General features: G+C 46.9%; 2 protein-coding genes across 3 annotated transcripts in view; both read right to left on the bottom strand.

The window, feature by feature from the left end:
* Nucleotides 1-536: 536 nt before the first annotated feature.
* On the bottom strand, nucleotides 537-14,380 carry LOC311039946 (uncharacterized protein). Of its 2 annotated transcripts, XM_084049980.1 has the most exons (5): nucleotides 13,987-14,380; nucleotides 4,476-4,573; nucleotides 3,911-3,953; nucleotides 2,411-3,177; nucleotides 537-2,281 (listed from the first exon to the last, which is right to left on the bottom strand). In XM_084049980.1, the coding sequence occupies exons 1-5, from the start codon at nucleotides 14,264-14,266 to the stop codon at nucleotides 1,286-1,288; spliced, it is 2,184 nt and encodes a 727-aa protein (XP_083906106.1). In that variant the 5' UTR covers nucleotides 14,267-14,380; the 3' UTR covers nucleotides 537-1,285. The 2 variants fall into 2 exon arrangements, with proteins under 2 accessions (XP_083906106.1, XP_083906105.1); XM_084049979.1 differs by having other exon boundaries at nucleotides 537-3,177.
* A 2,265-nt stretch (nucleotides 14,381-16,645) lies between these two features.
* LOC311039797 (uncharacterized protein) overlaps nucleotides 16,646-19,973 on the bottom strand; it is an 8,921-nt gene continuing 5,593 nt past the window's right edge. Inside the window, exons 11-12 of the mRNA XM_084049781.1 lie at nucleotides 17,863-19,507; nucleotides 16,646-16,769 (exon numbers count right to left, since the gene is read on the bottom strand). Coding sequence (XP_083905907.1) covers nucleotides 17,941-19,507 — 1,567 coding nt within the window. The 3' untranslated portion in view covers nucleotides 16,646-16,769; nucleotides 17,863-17,940. The remainder of the gene's footprint in view (nucleotides 16,770-17,862; nucleotides 19,508-19,973) is intronic.

The following is a 19,973-nucleotide window of genomic DNA, read 5'->3' as shown; positions in this document are numbered from 1 at the left end:
GTCGAGACCAGTTGTTGACGTTGGCTGCACCCGTTTATTCCATTCTAGACCTGCGGAGCACCATTGTCTGACTGTCTGACAAGCATCTGGACACATAATCCACTCCTAAATGTGTATATCTACACTAATAAATAATTGCTGTGAAAATATATCATTTTATAAAGTAATGTATTAAACAAACTGCTTTAACAGTCATTCAGATAAGATTGTAGATCTGTCTGTATTGAAAATAGCAGATCTACAAGCTCACAAGCCAGCGTTGCATCGCGACGCGTTGTGAGCTTGTAGATCTGCTATTTTCAAAAATATACGAGCGCTTTTGCGCCGGGAGTCCCGCGGTCGGGAATCACTGCATTCCGCCCGAGTCTCATGTACCGCTACGCTACGGACACGGACACGGACATGAAAGACAAAGTTGGGCGGGCGCGTGTGTGAGAGAGAGAGAGAGCGCGAGAGAGAGAGGCGTGTGCGGCGAGGCCAGCGTGGGGGGGGGGGGGGGGGGGGGGGGGAACGGGCGACTGTTTCTTATTGGCTTTTCATGTCTTTGGTCGTATTCTGGTTCGTCTTCATGTCGTAAAATCGGGGCGTTTTGAGAATATTTTAAGGGCGTGTTATTTAAATGACGCTCGTTTCAGCCGTGACATTTATCAACGCTGGGACCAAGTGTAAGCTCGGATCAGCTGTGTAGGATGCGTTGATAAATGTGACTTCGACGTTGGTGTACGGCCGAATATATGGAAAAATATACGCCGGTTTATACGCTGCGTTGATAAATGAGGGCCAATGTGTGGAGCAAGCTTCTTGGATCTGGTAGCGTCAGGTTAATCATTCTGGTCAATAGGAACCAATTATCAATGTGACACAGAACCTAATACAAAAGTACATAACATAGTAGACCTTAGACAATGTGCCAACCCCCTGTTGAAGCTAAGACATTTAGAGTATATGCTTTCAGATTTTTTCAAATAGAAGTAAATGTAAAAAAAATACAAAAAGGCAAAAGGAAATAATAAAAACAGACACAATGTCCGTACTGAGTACTGACAGTGGCCAAGCTAAACAACATACATAATGTTTTCATTTACTTTTAACTAATGTGCTTAAATCAGAATTCAAACAGTCTATAATTCTGATTATCAAACAGCCATTACTTGTGTGGAACATTTATACATAGTTGGTGTCACTCACCAAAATAGCTGATCTACAAGCTTACACCGTGCCACGCTGTGAGCTTGTAGATCAGCTATTTCTGGTGTGCGACACCCACGCACGACAAGTTTCTAACTCAGGCTTTTAGTTTGTGTATACATTTCAGGTGTTTCTTGAGGTTAGCGGACTGTGTGAATTTATTGGGGCAATGAGGGCATTGGTGTGGCTTCTCTCCTGTGTGAGTGTACGTGTGCCTTTTTAAATTGTTCGCATCAAGAAAACCTCTCTCACAATAAGAGCACCAGTACCTCTTCTCCCCGTTGTGCCACCTCAGATGCACATTGAGGTCCATTCTCCTGGTGAATTTCTTCTCGCAAAGGTTGCACTCGAATGGCTTCTCCCCCGTGTGGACTCTTAAGTGGGACTCCATCTCGACTTTAGAGAAGAAGTCTTTATTGCATATCTGACACGCAAAGGGCTTCACTCTCTCATGCACCATGTTGAAGTGTCTGGTGAGGGCAAAGCGTAAGGCAAAGCCCTTGCCACATTCGTTGCAGACGTAGGCCTTTCCGTTGCGGTGCACCTGGACGTGCCGGTGGAGGCTCCTGGCATTTGTAAAAGTTTTCCCACAGAGCAGGCAGGTGAAAGGATGGTTGACAGTGTGCTGGCTGACGTGGGTCTCCAAGGCAGCTGGGCTGCTGAAGACACGACCACACACCCCACACTGGTGCCGGAGCAGCCGCCTACCGATGACTGCTAATGGCTGTAGCGGTGAAACGATTGTCGGTGCTCGGTCTGGTATGGATTGGACACCGGTGTTGTGAGAGGAAAGGCCAGATGTGGGTGTTCGGATCTGAGGCCGATTCGGTGGGGTAGAGGCCAATAAATTCAATGATTTAGTCAAAGGTCGGCTGGTGCGACTGGAAGGTAGTTTTGGAGTTGTGGGGAGTCTACACCTTTTGGGGCTGACAACATCTTGACTTAATCTGGGTCTTTTAGCATGAACCTGAGTGGGCTCATTACGACTATTTTCACAGCCATCTTGAGTGAATTCTAGCTTCGTATGGCTAGCAACAATTTTACTTACACTTCTAGACCTTCTAGGACTGACAGAAGAGGTTTTATCAATAGGCTGTTTAGGTCTAAAACCACGTATAGGTGATTTGTACTTTTCAGGAATGGGTTCACTAGAGGTCTTGTTAGGGCAAGAGCTAGAAGATGATTCATTAGACGTCTTTGTAGGGGTCCTACGATCTCGAACTAATCTAACTTTCTTAGCTCTGCTAAGAAATCGGATTTTGGATAAAATCGGTTTGACGTCTTCTGTTTCTGTCTCCTGGACAACAGCTGGTGTCAGGGGAATTGGTTCAAATTCTTCTTTAATGTTACAAACTGTAATATTCATAACTGGTGAAACTTCTTGTGTTAATGCAGACAATGATAGTCTAGTCAATCTGACTACTGCAGACCGCTTCTGTTGAAAAACAGGTATTACACTTGGTGGCACTTTGGTTTCCGCGAGGATGGATGAAATTGTCTTTTTCGAACTAGAACAGGTTTGAGTGGATGCACAGTTTGAGGTAACTGCCGGTAACTGGTTTCCTGTTGCTGCCTCAGACACAGCAATTTGAGCATTCTTTGCTTGAACTGGTAGAACTGAAGGGGAACTATGAACCCCTTGTGCATTCTTTGGTTGCCTTCTTTGCAATTCTGTAGCAGCAGAAGGATTCTCCTCCGTGAGGGCGGCTCCCTCTGACAGAGAGGCTATCGTCTTCGATGGTTTAAAAGCAATGTCATATTGTTCCTTTACCGACATCTCATTATGATGTTGAACGTCTTGATCCAGTATTAACACATCTGCCTCTGTTTCAGAGGACTCTGATGTTACTGATATCTGACGCGTAATGTCAGACTGTTGCGCCATCTTCTCCAATGGAGGTGGAGGTGTGATGACTGCTAAAAGCTGGCTCTGGGCTCCTCCTTCACAACTCGAGTCACTGTGCCCTTCAATATGCTCTGTGGGGGGTACTTTGATGGTAACATAACAGGGAAGATTGGAGATACGTACATGTTAAGACATGGTTTTAATCCAAACAACAATTTATCAGGATTGATTCATTCAATATGAAAGTGTTACAATTTGTGTGCCGTTTAAATTTAGTCATCGTTCATAATTAGAACGGCAAACGACAGATATCTTGGTGTCTTGTTCTTATGTTTTTTTTACTTAATTGTTTCTTGTTGACCAATGTTATTTAGATGGACTGTCAAGAGACAGATGCTGGGGTCAGTGTTTACCTGGTATCCAATGCTAGTTCCTTTTAGGCACTACATTGTTCTCTCTGCATTCTACCTATGTGACTATTTACCTTGTTGTTCGTTGAGAGTTCATGCTTCAGTGTTTATTCCAATCTTGCACTTGTAAGTCGCTCTGTATAAGTGTCAGAGTGTCTGCTAGATGCAGAAATTGCTAATTATAATTGGCCATAAAAGAGTTTTATTTTACCTCTTAAACTGTAGCGTTCCTATTCTGAGCATGTCATATAATAGGCACACATTCTGTGAAAATAGCTGCACATTCATCAAATAGCAGATCTACAAGCTTGCTATGCATTGCGGGGGTTCACACAAAGGTTTCAGAGGCACGGGACTAAGTGAGGGGGCCATGGATAGATCCCTGGGGGACCCCGGTCAACAGGTTATAGGGTTTAAGTGGTAAATAAACATTATATTTTAATAATAAACATTGTATGTTCTTCACCTTTTCCACCGATCAGAGTTGGCTCATCACCCTCCTTCTTCATCTAGACAAACAGAAGAAAAAGGTTTCACAATCCCATGCCAAAAAGGCAAAGTACAAAAGAAAACTGAAAAATATATCCATCTGTAAGTCCTGGATACCCGCCATGTATCAAATGAAAATAGCTGATCTACAAGCTCACAAATGTTAGCTTGTAGAACAGCTATTTTTGAATTTTCTAATTAAAAACGAATTAAATATGAGATGTTGCATTTTTACATTGCTTTTTCTTCACTACTTATATATTTTTTCTAATACTTTAGGGAATGTATTTTCATTAATCCAATAAATTATATAGAAAACATTTTGAAGTTGTATTTACATCAAGAAAACATTATTTTATTTGGAGAATGTTTTAAAAATATGTTTTGAAATAATACTAAAAAACTAAATGGGGGGGAAACAAAAAAATAGAAGGATATGTAATCACAACCCACAAATGAGCCCCGACCCAGTGTTTGGGAACCAGCGGTCAAAGATTCTGCAAAATCTGACCCAAAAATTGTCATAGGTCAGGCTCTCTTACCAACAGATAACTTCCATCTCCATGTGTCCCGGGCTGCTGGTCGTCCTCTAGGGGGTTGTAATATTGACCCATCAGCAAGACTCCCACAGGAATGAGGTCTAAAAGACAACAAGAACAGGGGACTGTCACAATTATTACATAATCGCCTGATCCCAAATATTTGATGATCACAATTATTCAAATAGCCAATGTCTATGTAGGGGTCAGAGTGGTTAAACGGATTTGTGATGCTATAGCAATTCATTTCCCCGGGCATCCCCCCTGGAACCCCCTCAAGGACCCCTGGCCTGGGGGCTCAGCGGACCCCACTTTGAAAACCACTGAGATGGACAAGCTATAAAAAAAACTATTATTTTATAGCTTGTTTTTGCTGCTGGATTTGCTAGTAATAAGATTATACAGAGAGAGAGGGGGGAGGGGGATAAAGGGCTAAAAAAAAGAACACAATTTGGGTTCCAAAGCACTTCCCGTTAGTGCCTGGGTAATTTTGGTGGGAATGCAGGGGTCAGACACCGGAAGACACAACTACAATAGTATTTAGCAGATCTACAAGCTCACAACGCCTCGCAGCGCAAGGCTTTGTGAGTTTGTAGATCGGCTATTTTTGGCTAAGGTTCTCTTCTCACCAGAATAGGGATGCTAGGGTTCAAGTGGTTAACGTAAAAAAGAAAAATCCTATCACACAAAGATTTGGCGCCCCCCCCCCCCCCCCCTTGATTGATTGATTTACTTTATTTAGTAAGACATGAGAACAACAGTACATGGAAGTACAAATTCACAATATGAGGTCTACTAAACTGGAAGACTCATTAAGCACTGAGCTTGTTTAAGATGAGATCCCCATGCACACAAATCATGATAACATATAAGATACAGACAGATATACACACTACTATAGAATGTCATACAATCAGCTTACAGGTTACTGGTATGAAGAGTGAAAAATATGTACAAGAGAAGAAACAAGAATGACAAGTCATAATAAAGCCGCATGCGCCAGGCTTTTTTGGCCCCAATCTTGTCAACAACACAACATTTAACTATAAAGAAATGAAGATGACAAAAGACAGCTAATGGTTGTCAGGTGATGGACAATTAACACGTTGCAGAATGAATGAAAGATGCAATCAGAGTGATGCACAGCGAGCCACACAGTATAGGCAAAATAATAATAGTATTCAAATAGTAGCTTTAAGGCTACTAATCATTTATAGAGTTCTCAACGGGCCTGAAAATTAAGGCTCGGCCCTAACTGGGCCCGACTGGGCCGGCCCGGGGCTCGGCCCGAACCCGACTATTGCCATCATGTTAGGCCCAAAACCCGAAAAAAAAAGAAAAGAAGATTTTCGATTTTTTGTTTTATTAAATATTTTTAATATTATTATTCTGTTCTGAATATATATTTATCTATTATGAAGATGGCGCTGACGGCAGCGGACATTAACTTGAAACACTGTGCTTACACTGTGCTGATTAAAATGAAGTTAAATCCTTATCTTGCTCACGCACCTCTGTGCAATGAGATGCATCGTCTGCATTTCTCTGCCTCTCTCGAGCGAGTCTTAATGATATTGATTAATATATATAAGAGTTATTCTTTAAACGGGCACACTATTTAATTATATTGATTAATATATATTAAATACATGTTTATTTATTAGACTTTAAAAACACAACATTAATAAACAATCAACCATATTAGTCTACTGAAATAGCCTAGACTATGCCCACATCAGCAGCCAATATGTAGGCTGCCAGGGCAGGTAAATAGAAATACTAGATAGATAGATAGATAAATAATATGTAATATCCCATACAGAATCGATCTCAGGAGATGTTTCATTCATGAAGAACTGTGACACTTGTGCTTGGGTTCTTATATTTTTGGTATGTTGTTCTCCTGAGGCATGCTGTTTGTCTGATGTCAGCCAATCCACCATGGACCACAGAAAACATACGCCGACATAGGCTACTTTAAAAAGTTTACAGTTTGCTTTGCTCCAAACATCTCCACTGACGCTGTCTACAAGGCACAGCTCCGGCTCGCACAGAAGGTATCTTAGCAACGTGAAAGCGCTATTGTCATTGGTCGTGTTTTGAGTAATGAGCCAATGAGCTGCTGAGCACACTCCCAGACAATGGCATTATAGCCAGCGGTGCCAAGTCTGCTTATTTCCTGCAACTTGTGGACAAATTCTGCCTTGTTTTTTCCTTGTTTTTGCCCTGTTTTTGTAGGTCGCCTGGCTCATTTCTCTCACTATACTTGGCAACACTGACTCACTGCGAGTGCGCTCCCACTCTCCCAGTAACACACACACAGCAGAGAGACAGGGCAGCTCATAAATCGCCCTGTCATGCAAATAAAAAACAAATTGATTCCCGACCTTAAATACGGGACAAAGTGCGTCCCGTATCAGTTCAATACGGAACGCGTCTTTTAGTTTTCAATTACGGGACGATTCCGTATTTTACGGGACGGTTGGCAACCCTAACAACGACACATGTGTAGTGTACTGCGTGTATGCACGTTCTCGCGCGTGGCTTGCTATATATGGAAAACTTGCTCCTGCGTTCTTCAATTGATTTCTGAACGAACCTGACCACTGAATGTACACTATTGTTGAAGGCTGGTGTACTGTAGACCGAAATTGCCGTGGGTTTTTGTATTAAAAGGGCCCTTGATATGGATGCATCATGCGGTAGGCAGTAGCCCTGAAACATGAATGTGAACCATGGCTACATATGCGGCAATGGATTACAAGAACGCTCGTCCCCAAACACACTCGCCCGGGTCTAATCCGGCGGCCTCTGGCCGCGAAATGAATGGGGGTGAGTGTGTTTTGGGGCGAGTGTTCTGTTTACCTCGCCCAGAATCGCTTTTTTTTTTACTCTCTCTCACATGGTTAATACATTTGATTTTGGGATGTACAATACATGAAAATTACGGGATTAATAACGCAACTTGCGTCGAGAACTAATGGAGAGTGGACATTACCGCGTTTGGCTAAAAACAGTTAGTAACATCATACAAGCATACAAGCTAACTATTAGCCAAATTCGGCTAGCGCTCAGACGAATCCACTGAGAGAGGCGTGTCTAGTCCCATAGCTTGGGAGGACGAGGGCGCCCGTGCAGAGTATGGGAAAGTATCCCATTGGCTTAAACGACAGCCAATCACGCAAAAAAAGTGTCTAATACATGTCGGAAATGTGTCGGGTCAGAGTCAGACTGAATATAGAGCCGCTATGCTTTCAGCATGCGGCTAAAAAAAGGGGAGGGGGGGGTAGGTTAAGACTTAGACAGGGGCCATTTTCGAATTGCAGCCTCCTGAAGGTGTATGTTTAGGGCAGTTTTGAAAGTGAGTAGGGTTTTACACTCCTTTTGGTAGGGCATTCCACATTTTTGATGAATATAGCATGAGAACGAGTTCATTCCCTTTGTTGAGCCAAATCTGGGTTGAACATGATTCGTGGAGCTGCCTCTGGTGTTATGATCATGGACTTCATTAACGTTTTGGAAGTATTTTGACAAATACAGGGGGATCCCAATGTTGTGGTGTATCTTGAAGACCAGGCCCATAGCAAGTTGCTGTACTCTGTCCTCAACCCTAAGCCATCCAATCCTAGCAAAATGAGCAGGGGTTAGATGGGTTCTATTTCATCCTTCCTGACTGCCAGAGGCAGTGCTTAACACTGGATATATCCGTCTCACGCACGTGCAGTCGAGTAATTAATATCAACAAAGTCACAGCTGTGACATAATGACGGTGGGCGTGGAACGCAGTAGCCAGCGTACATAAGCCCACAGCCGTCATTAATGACTTCCCTTTGATCTTCTCGCAAGCTACGCGTTGCAGGTTTGAGGTTCTAAAAAACAAACTACTAAACCATCGTCTTTTTCGCAGGGAGCCCTGTAACCTACAGTAGGTTGGAGCTTCGCGTGTCGCGTCCTCCAAGGGCTGCGATTAAGGCTCGCTATTTTCTGTTCTTTCCGAAGACCAACATAGCTCCCCAGCAGAGCAGTGTTTGCGCGGCCACGCTGTGGGAAACGCACAGGTTGGTATAGTAATCAGAGTCTGTTTTCGGTCTCTGTCTCTTTATTATTTAAGTTGGAAAGACGCCATATATATATATTTAATTTGCATTTTCTGTTGAATTGCATGTTTCAGTAAACTGAACAGCCTATGTTGCAGATTTAAGAATTTTTGATTACCTGTTGAGTGTTTCCGCTCTTTACGGTGTTTTCTTTTGAGTTGAAATTATAACTGTCTCCCTATAGTTGATCGTGTTATAATACTTATTTCAGCTTTATAGCTCTTTCCCATTTTTGGGTGTTTTTTGTTTGTTACTAGGGGTGCTTTCGCTCCACAGTAACTGAGTTGAAGTTCCCAAAGCGTGCACGCTTAGTGGGTGTTTTTTGTTTTTCCTTCCGGAGTGTTTTCGCTCCGTTATATACTGGCCATGGCACATGCGTGCCGCGCCTGCGCGGTGCCTTTGTTGCCCGACGATGGCCATGACGAATGCCACAGGTGCCTGGGTGTAGCACACCTAAGGCAGGGGCTGACAGAGGAGCAGTGCACAAACTGCAGTTTCATGCCGCATGATCTGAAGCTGGCCAGACTGGCTGAAGTGGAGGGGCAGCAGCCAGAGGACCGGATGCCCCCATCTGGTGTCCCTCCACAGGCAGGCAGGCGGCGGAAAGGGTCTCCGCACCGTCATGCCCCGCACAGCAAGGAGAGGAAGAAGGACCATCTGGCTACCAAGGTAGACACCTTGGCATCCCAGTTTGAGGAGTTGAAGGAGCTGCTCCTTAATATCCAACCGGACAGGCCTGTTCCCCGGGCCGGCAGTCCACCGGCAGCCGCCCCTGCCCCAGGGTGGGAGGTTGATTCACTGTCGACAATGGCCTCCTGTACCGACTTCAATGATGGTCCAGAGGAGGCAGAAGAGGCCACCCACACCTCATACCCCGGCTCTCAACGGTCGGGAAGTGAGTCTAGAGCGGGCTCGGGGCCTGCCTCGGCTTCAATCAAGCCTGTGATCCGGATGGCGCTGGCACGCCTGGGCCAGGACGAGGCCCCGGCAGCAGCAAGGCCTGCAAACGTTTTCTTTAGACGCGCTCCACCTCAGGCTGCCTTCACTGTACCTCCCGCAGAGCAGTACATTCAGGAGCTCCACAGGTGCTGGGAAGACCCCAAGTCCCAGACCCATCGGGTCTCCGACGCTAGGGCCTTGGCGTCTATGCGGGATGCGGACAGGTACGGGTTGGGCAGCATGCCATCAGTGGAGCCATCCATCGCCTCCCTGATATGCTCACCCGATGAGGTCCTGCGGCCGGTTTCCCGTTGCCCCAGGCCCCAGTGCCGCATCACAGATGACCTGCTGGTCAAGAGCTACGACGCAGCGGCCCGTGTCGGCCGCATAGGCAACTCTCTGTCACATATCTTGCTGGCCTTGTCCCAGTCTCTGCAGCCCCTGGGCACGGCGGCTCCCTCAGGCGCGGAGGCTACGTCTGCCGCAGACACTAACCCAGGCATGGACGCTTCCGTCCAGAGCCTGAGCGACGCTTCTCTGGAAGCGTTCGCCTACATGACAACGGAGCTTGGCAGATTACTGTCAACGCTGACTCTGACGCGCCGACAGGTGTGGCTGGCTCAGTCCCCACTGTCGGAGCCATGCCGGAGGGTACTCCGTGCACTCCCCGTGGTCCCGGGGCAGCTGTTTGGCCCTGCAGGACAGCAGGCCTTGGAGCGTAGCCTCCAGGCCAACCAGACACGGCAGCAGTATGCCAGCCTTCAGGGGCCTTCCCCTGCAGTGAGGCAACGGCCTGCGCCAGGTTATGGCACCGGTCGCCCCCGGCCACAGCCGCGGCAGGACAGCTACCCGAGGTCCTCGACCTTCGAGCAGCCCGACCAGCGTCGCCGCGCCCCTACTCGCCCAGGCCCTCCACGTCCGGCACCTCAAACGCAGAGGGCTCGAGGGTCTGGGTTTCGCCCCTCAAGGGGCCAGAGGGGTAGGCAATGAACGCATGGGGCCGGCGGTGGGACGCTTCTCCCAGCAGCAGCTCAGCTACTGGGAAAGCTGCGCTTCAGACCCTTGGGTGGTGGCCACGCTCTCCCAAGGGTACAGTATCCAGTTCCGCCGCCGGCCCCCCACTTACAGCGGGATCAGGATGACCATCGTCAACGATCCCACCAAATCCGAGGCACTCAGACAGGAGGTGGCCACCCTCCTGGAGAAGAATGCCATCGAGGAACTAGATCTACATACACGGCAAGGTGGGTTTTACTCAATGTATTTTTTGGTTACAAAAAAAGACGGAGGTTTTCGCCCTATACTGGACTTACGGGGGCTCAACGCCTACCTGAAGGTGTTGCCCTTCCACATGTTGAAGACAGCGGATGTGCTCCAAACGGTCAAAGTGCACAGTTGGTTCACTTCAATCGATTTAAAAGACGCATACTTTCACGTCCCTATAGCCCCGCATCACAGGCAGTACCTGCGCTTCGCGTTCGAAGGCAGGGCCTACCAATTCAGGGTGCTCCCGTTCGGGATTTCCCTGGCCCCTCGGGTATTTACGAGATGCATGCGGGCTGCGTTGGCCCCAATGCAGGGCCGGGGCATGCAAATCCTCCCATACCTGGACGACTGGTTGGTCTGTGCTCCAACCAGGGAACAGGTGGGGCGGGATACGGCGGCCCTAATACGTCATGTGACACGACTAGGTCTCACAGTCAACCACAAAAAAAGCTGCCTTGTTCCCAGCCAGAGGGTTGTATTTATCGGCTTGGCCCTGGACTCCTGCCGAATGCTGGCCTCTCCCACTCCTCAACGGGTGGAAGCCATCCTGCAGCTTCTTCTCTGGTTTCGGGGGAACAAGAAGTTGAGATTCAGCCTTTTTCTCAGGCTGTTAGGGATGCTGACGTCAGTGACTGCGGTAGTGCCACTGGGCCTCCTACGCTTGCGGCCATTCCAGATCTGGGTCAATGGCCTACATCTAGACCCAAAGTTCCACGGGTCCAGGAGAGTCAGGGTATCCGGCAGCTGCCTCCTCACACTACAGCCCTGGAGAGACAGGGCATATCTGTCCAGAGGTGTCTCCTTGGGTTCGATCCCCTCGCGTCGCGAGGTGGTGGTGACGGATGCCTCTCCCTCCGGGTGGGGGGCAGTATGGCAACACAGGGCTGTGAGGGGGCTCTGGACGAGACAAGAGATGACGGAGCACATAAATGTGCTCGAGCTTCGTGCTATATTTTTAGCGCTACGACACTTCGTACCGCAGTTGGAGGGCCGGCATGTGCTCGTGCGGTCCGACAGCAGGTCAGCTGTCTACAACGTGAACCGACAGGGGGGCACCAGGTCGACCCTGTCGTTACAAGTGGCACGGCGACTCCTCATGTGGGCTTTCCCTCATTTTCCCAGCCTGAGGGCTATGTATCTGCCAGGGCCACAGAATGTGGTGGCGGATTTTCTGTCACGCCAGAAACCTCCTTCGGGGGAGTGGAGACTCCACCCGGAGGTAGTGGAGGAGATTTGGCGCAGATACGGCGCTGCAGAGGTGGACCTGTTTGCCTCAGAGTCCACAACACACTGCCCTCTTTGGTTCTCCCTGACGGAGACATCGAGTCCGTTAGGACAGGATGCTCTAGCGCACCCGTGGCCAGATCACCTCCTCTACGCTTTCCCACCTTTTCCGCTGATAGCATTGACGCTACACAGGGTCCAGCAAGACAACCACAGAGTCCTGCTGGTTGCTCCGGCATGGCCGGGGAGGACGTGGTTCTCGGCGCTGCACAATCTTTGTTGCAGCTCTCCATGGCACCTCCCCAACAGGGAGGATCTCCTGTCCCAATTGGATGGCCGCATTTGGCATCCGTGCCCGGAACGCCTACAACTGTGCGTGTGGCCCCTGAGGGGCCGGACCCGCTCCTGAGTCTGTGCGACCAGGCTGTGATCCAGACCGTGTTGGACGCAAGAGCACCCTCCACCAGGGCAATCTATGCAAACAGGTGGAAAATATTCTCGGAATGGTGTGGGGTGAACCGAGAGGTCCCTGAGTCTTGCTCGGTGCCGATGATATTGCGTTTTTTGCAATCTCTATTGGAAAAGAGACTATCAGTGTCAACACTGAAGGTCTATGTGGCCGCGATCTCGGCCAGTCACTGTAGGGTGGACAACCAGACTGTGGGGTCCCACACTCTGGTGACCCGGTTCCTTCGTGGGGCCCAGCGGCGGAACCCCCCGCGGGCCGTGAAACACCCCTCATGGGACTTAACCCTGGTCCTGGAGGCTCTTCGTCTCCCCCCCTTCGAGCCCCTAGAACGATCAGGACTGAAGTGGGCTTCAGCCAAATTGGCCTTTCTTCTTGCAATGGCATCGGCAAAGCGGGTGAGTGAACTGCATGCCCTATCGACGAGTGACGCGTGCATACGCTGGAACTCTGATGGCACGGGGGTGGCGCTTTGGCCTAACCCCTCGTTTTTGCCCAAGAACTTGGCTTCAGACCATACTAACCAGGTCATACGACTGGCGGCTTATGACCCCTCAGGCCTGCAGGGTGAGGCTGCTTTGGCAAGGCAGCTCTGCCCGGTGAGGGCCTTGAGGCATTACATACAGGTGACTGCTGGGTTCCGTCGCTCGGACAGCCTATTCGTCTGTTATGGTGGGCACAGAAAGGGGCATGCCCTGTCCAAACAGAGGCTTTCCAAATGGGTTGTCATGGCAATAGAGGAGGCATATAGATCAAGAGGCCTACCACCGCCTCATAATATCAGAGGCCACTCCACCAGGAGCGTTTCCACTTCCTGGGCGGCCCTACGGGGAGTTCCTCTGAGCGAAATTTGTGCAGCAGCCACGTGGGCTGCACCATGCACCTTTGCCCGGTTCTATAGGGTCAATGTGGCTGCAACCAATGCGGTTGCAACCGCTGTTCTGGGGGTCCCCTAGGCCGTTCCCGGCAAGGTAAGATTCCTCGTGACTTTGTTGATACTAGTCATCCAGTGTTAAGCACTGCCTCTGGCAGTCAGGAAGGATGAAATAGAACGTAAGTTACGTATGTAACTATGGTTCTATGAATCCTGGATGACTGCCAGAGTTCCCTGTCACTCGGAATCTCGCGAGAAGATTCCGCAGGGAAGTCATTAATGACGGCTGTGGGCTTATGTACGCTGGCTACTGCGTTCCACGCCCACCGTCATTATGTCACAGCTGTGACTTTGTTGATATTAATTACTTGACTGCACGTGCGTGAGACGGATATATCCAGTGTTAAGCACTGCCTCTGGCAGTCATCCAGGATTCATAGAACCATAGTTACATACGTAACTTACGTTTTGTGATTGAGGCCAAGAAGTAGCCTTACTAGTTTGTTTTGGGATGTTTGGAGCCTTGTTTTTAAGGCCTTGGAGGTGTTGTGATACCATGAAGTGCATGCATAATCATAACTCTGAGGACCCCCTGTTGAAGACCCCCTGATTTAGACCAAAAATAGTAAAAAAAAAAAAAAGACTGACCACACTGCACACTGGCGTCCTGTCTGTCCCCGGTGCTCCTCGGCGGGGCCCGGGCTGCAGCAACCGCAGCAGAAGCAGCAGCTCCAGCGGCAGCTGCTTCGGTCCCTCTGGTCCCTCTGGTGCATCGGGTCCGCAGGGCGTCGTTCTCGCGTCTCATGATGCAGATGCCCGCCCGCAGCTCCTCCACCATGGCCTCGTAGAGACGCGTGGTCTCCGTCACGGCGCTCCGCAGCATGCCGTCCATGACGGTGGCGTAGCGCGCCTCAAAGTCCTCCTCCATCTCTTCTCTTCTCTGGTTTGTTTGGGTTTCAATAAAACCGCTCTGAGAGACACGCGTTAGTTGTACATTTATAATAATAACTGTGTATCAATGGCTTCTTCTTTTTTTCCTTCCTTCCGCGTCGTGTCGTCTTGTTGTCTTTTCGGAACCTCGATGTTTGAACCAGTGTTGCCAGGTATTGCGAGAGAAGTAAGCAACGCGGTCTAGGAAAGGAAATGCGTTGTGAGCTTGCAGATCTGCTAAACACAGGTTTAAATAATAATTAAAATAATAATAATAATAATAATAAATAAGCAATTACACTTTAGGAATAATTCCCCAAAAACACAACCCACGACTACCAATATTACAAGCAACTTTAGATAAGGACAGAAGCCCAAATTCGCTTACAATGAGCGGACATGGCAACGCTGGTTTGCACATCTGCATTGCAACTGTTGCTTTTAGGTGTACCGCCACCTACTGTACCGGAGTATGTTGCATGAGTCCCTAAAGCAAATACATTAGTAATAATTAATTGCACTATAAATAATAATGCAATCATAATCATAATAAAACAGTATCATGCTGCTTACACACTGATGCTTCAGTATTAATAATCAAATGATGCCATGAGAGGGACCAAACCAGTACTTTTAGTTTAATATTTTAATTATATTTTGCTGCTAATACTTTGTACTTTTACTACAAGAGAACTTGGTTGTAGTGCAGGAAATTGCATTGGAGTATTTGTTTGGTCACACAATGTTTCCCATTTAATTTAATTTGACTTCTCCGCTTCTTCGTGAATTGTTCACTGTATCAGTCATTAATGTTTATGGATGTCTATTAATGTACTTGTTTCATCGTTGTTTTTACTGCTGCTGTAAACCAAACTGCCTCCTTGGGGATAATAAAGCTTTATCTTACCTTGACACTTTTACTTAAAGTCATACTGATAACGTTTTCAGTTAAAGAAAAAGGGTCATGGATATAATTCATTTCATTGCCTTATGTTTCATAATAACCATTTCACGTAAAATAATGTGTTTGTGTCTTCCGGTGTCTGATCCCTGCACTCCCACCAAAATTACCCAGGCACTAATAGGAAGTGCTTTGGAACCCAATTGTATTTTTTCACCTTAATTCCCCCCCCCATCTTATTACTAGCAAATCCAGCTGCAAAAACAAGCTATAAACAGATGATGTAACCAATATACTCACTAACTCATACATGCTTTTAATATCTAGCCACTTGGACAGTAATGCACATGTTACCAGGCTGACATAAAAGTCAATTTATAAACTCACAAGTTATCCAGAACACTGCTAGAATCTTTAATAAGAGAGAGACATCATATTGAAGTTTCTTTTCAAATTGATTTGTAAATGAAACTTTCATATTTACTATATTTATGCTAAAATGTTAGTGTCAGATGTAAAACATGAACAAATGTTTACCTCATAAATTCCAGACATTTTTCTATTTTACTACAAAACTAGCTTGACCTCTACTCATTATGTATGTCTTTATTTGAACACCTGCTCCAGGCACTGACTGCACACCCAACAAGTATGTCTGTATAGTTCCATGGTATTGTTCTCGCAAGAGCAACAAGGTCAATGTTGAATGAATATAAACATGAGGCTGTGAATGTAAAAATAACATGGAATAACAAAATCTAACTATTTGCAATACATTTCAATACAGCCGGTCTATCATTACAGGTTCAATTACCTTGAGTGCAGAAAATGGAAAACTCCTAATGAACAAAAATTCCCAGTGATCATGACCACTAAAACCTCATCATTAGAGGGCATCCAGTATCATTCTATGCTTTGCGTGTTCTTAGTTATAACACACAAATCTATAACATATGTAGTACAGTTGTCATGGTACACTTTTATAGCAACAGTAATAGGCTCTATGCACAGCAGCCATATTGGGAATGAATTGGGCCCCTTCCTTACTTCCTTCACAGGTGTTATCAATGATACAAATTAAGGCTCTGTTCCATTTAGTGTGGCATAGTGGTTGTCTTATTTTCAAGGACCCCCATAACTCTGAGAGTGTACAAATGGAACCTACACACCCACCATAAGGGGCCATTTGGGAACCAAAATGTTGTGTTTCTAGTGAGCCAACATGCACAATATCAGCACCCTGACCAGCATGGAACAGAGCCTTCATTAGTATCATTGGTAACACCTGTGAAGGAAGTAAGAAGAGGCCCAATTTCTTCCCAATATGGCTGCTGTACATAAGAGCCTATTACGATAAAAACATGCTCAATCAAATCCCAATCTCAGAGGACCCGTGTGCAAAGTTTGACCCTTCATAGGAGGTCATCACCAGGCGTGTGTCACGTTTCAGTCGAGGGGCGGATGGAACTTCCCATCGGAGTCGGGAAACTCCTGGAGTATGCGGCCAACCACACAGGATGGGAGGTCGACCAGGACCTGGCTTTGAATGGCTCCCCAACACCAACATACAAAACCGGTCTGTGCAAGGAACCTGTAACGTCTGAACGACAGGGAAGACATCATCTTTACATGACTGTATGCTCGTCAGCCACGGTTTGCGTATTCCGTTATGGGTGCAAGAGTTAATCTACAAGCTCTTTTTGCAAGACACCATTGTACGATGAAGGATGAAACAGCGCTTAAGTGGTTAATCAGAGTACCGTAATTTTCAGACTATAAGGCGCACCTGAATATAAGCCGCAGCATCTAAATTGAATGATGTGTACATATATAAGCCGCACTGGACTATAACGCGGGTGTTTTAATGTTTAATTACCATATGTAAGGGTTCGAGCACAGAGGGGATTGTCGGGAAAGAGATGGCTGTTTGGGGAAGCCCCCATTTATTAACATTTCAACAAACAAGTTGCATATTTGCATAACGTATTCAAGTGTTACCATTTAGTGAAATAGTAGCTACAGAACATGTACTGTGCTGTGTAAACTGTACTGTATCACAGCGTTTCAGACACACAAACTTTTCAACTTTCAAACTTAAACGGTGCGCTCCCAGCGCACGTACCGGCAGTGATCTACAGCAGTGGTTTTCAACCCGTGGTACGGGGACCACCAGTGGTCCTTGAGGGAGTGCTAGGGGTTTAACCACTTAGCTTTGGCTATTCAAAAATAGCAGATCTACAAGCTCATAGCCCAGCACCGAGTGCCTTGCTATGAGCTTGTAGATCTGCTATTTTTGAAGCTCATAGCAAGCTCATAGCACGGCACCGAGTGCTGCGCTATGAGCTTGAAGATCTGCTACTTTTGAAAAACCTAGGAAAAGTGTGCACATCTTTGAATATTTATATCTTTTAAAGCGAAAATTAACTGATATCTTTGCTTCGGGGGTCCCTGGCACAAAACATTTTCAATTGGGGGTCAGCGGCCAAATGTAATGTACATCAATTTAGGGGTCCTTGTCATGAAAAAGGTTGAAAACCACTGATCTACATTATAGCCTACAGTAGTACCATAACAAAAAACAAAGCTTACAGCGCTTGACGAGGCAATATCAATGGCTAAATTAAATGTGTTAGTAAGCGTAAGCCTAAAGGTGCAGTAACACGGCTGCTTAATATATACGGTAATCAGCCTACCAGAAAAGTCATTAATCCTCGTCTTCATCTTTTAGGCTAAGGTGCAGTAACACGGCTGTAACCAGAAAAGTCAAGTCATTAATCCTCATCCTCGTCTTCTTCCAGCGTACTAAAACCACCAAAGTCCTCATCTTCAGTGTCGGAAACGAACAGGCTCAGGGTGGCTTCGTCAGCCACTCTCCTCTCTCCTTCGTTGTTGCTCTCAAAACCAACTTCGTCACTGTCGGAATCGAACAGCCTCTGAAGGGCCTCAGCTGTGGCGGCGTCCTCCTCTTCATCACGCAGCGGCAGCAGTCCAGCCTTTCGGAACCCGTTGGTGATCGTGGATGTTTTGACACTCCTCCACGCTGTCAGGATCCACTCGCAGACTTGAGCGAAAGTTGCTTTTCGCATGCGACCAGTTTTGGCGAATGATTTATCGCCGCTAGTCATCCACGTCTCCCACTGAACGCGTAGTGCCACTTTGAACGCACGATTCACACTGATGTCGAGTGGCTGCAGGTGCTTCGTCGTGCCCCCAGGAATCACCGCTGCAATTGAGTTTGTGCTCTCGATGGCTGCTTTCACAGAATCTGTTATATGGGCCCTCATGCTGTCCAAAACAAGCAGCGCTTTTTTTTGGCGAAAGAATCCTCCAGGGCGCTTGACGTAGCACTCTTTCAGCCACTCCTTCATTACGCTTTCCATCATCCACCCTTTCTTGTTGACTTTAAAGGATATTCCGTTCGGGATCTTTTCTTTTGGCATTGTAATCCGCTTAAAAATCACCATTGGCGGAAGCTTTAATCCAGATGCTGTGCAGCCAAGGACACAAGTGAAATTCGTTCTCTCGTGGCCAGTGGTTCTCAACGTGATGGACGATTCACCTTTCTTGTTAACAGTCCTAGTGAGAGGCAGGTCAAACGTCAAAGGCACTTCATCCATATTTATGATCTGGTCCGGTCCGATGGAATATTCCTCTATCTTTCTTTGTGTGAATTCGCCAAAGTTTGTTATTTTTTCCTGGTAGTCGGGAGGGAGTTGCTGACACACAGTCGTCCGCGCCCTGACGGACAGTCCCTTTCGTCTCATAAATCTGAAACACCAGGATGGTCCGCCTCTAAAATGTTCAATTTTCATTTCGGTGGCGACTGTTTTGGCCTTCAGTCGGATCTGCACGGTGGAAACACCTCGGCCTTCTGCTCTCTGTGTGTTCAGCCAATCTTCAAGAAAGTCTTCAAGTTTGGGCCATCTGCTTTTATTACCTCTGAAAGCTTTTTTTGACTTTTTGCATTGAGACAGTTCTTCACGCTGGCGTATCCAACGTCTCACCATTGACTCATTGATGCCAAAGGTACGTGCAGCAGCTCTATTTCCTTCTTTTACTGCCAGATTGACTGCCTTTAACTTAAAAGCTGCATCATATGCATTTCTACGTTTGTTTTCCATGACTGTTTGTGCATGAGAAGTTCCTTCGCACAAACTGTCTCGCTCTGTAATGTCTGTCTTGCTCTCGTTCTGTCTCTCGTACCACTCTCGGTTCCACGTTTGTTTTTGTTGTTGGCACGCAGCTGTTCCCGGCTTTTCCTGCTGGAGCCCGCCGCTTAAAGGTGGGGGGCGCGGACCGGCCAGAGAGCCCATAGAGTTAAAGGTGGTGGACTGTAACCTGTAAAATCCATAGATTTAGAAGGTCGCCTAGTGGCCGTTAGCTGTAACAATCCATAGATTAGCCGCACCGTTATATAAGCCGCAGGGTCCAAAAATGGGGGAAAAAAGTCGCGGCTTATAGTCCGAAAATTACGGTATTCTATAAAATAAAATAAATCCAATTAACTTTTTTTTGTTGTTGCTGTGATTTGTTATAATTGTCTTGCGGGTGGGCGGTGGTCATTGACTATGGGCGTCACAAGCGTAACATGGCCGTCTATGGAGACCAATTTAAAATCCAGTACTGTAAATGGGTATAAAAGGGACACAGATGGATAAATACAGAAATCTCCATATGGGCATAAAACAGACAGACAGACGGCTACAACGGGCACTACAGGTATTGCATAAACAGGTGCGAAATGCATTCCCAACTTGCGTCTTTCCCAACTTGCATTGTATCCGAGTAGGCTGGTGCCCAACGG

The sequence above is a fragment of the Gymnoscopelus microlampas genome (assembly GCF_963454915.1).
Source record: "Gymnoscopelus microlampas genome assembly, chromosome: 23".
In the NCBI taxonomy this organism is placed as follows: domain Eukaryota; kingdom Metazoa; phylum Chordata; class Actinopteri; order Myctophiformes; family Myctophidae; genus Gymnoscopelus; species Gymnoscopelus microlampas.
This window is presented reverse-complemented; position numbering and strand designations above follow the sequence as displayed.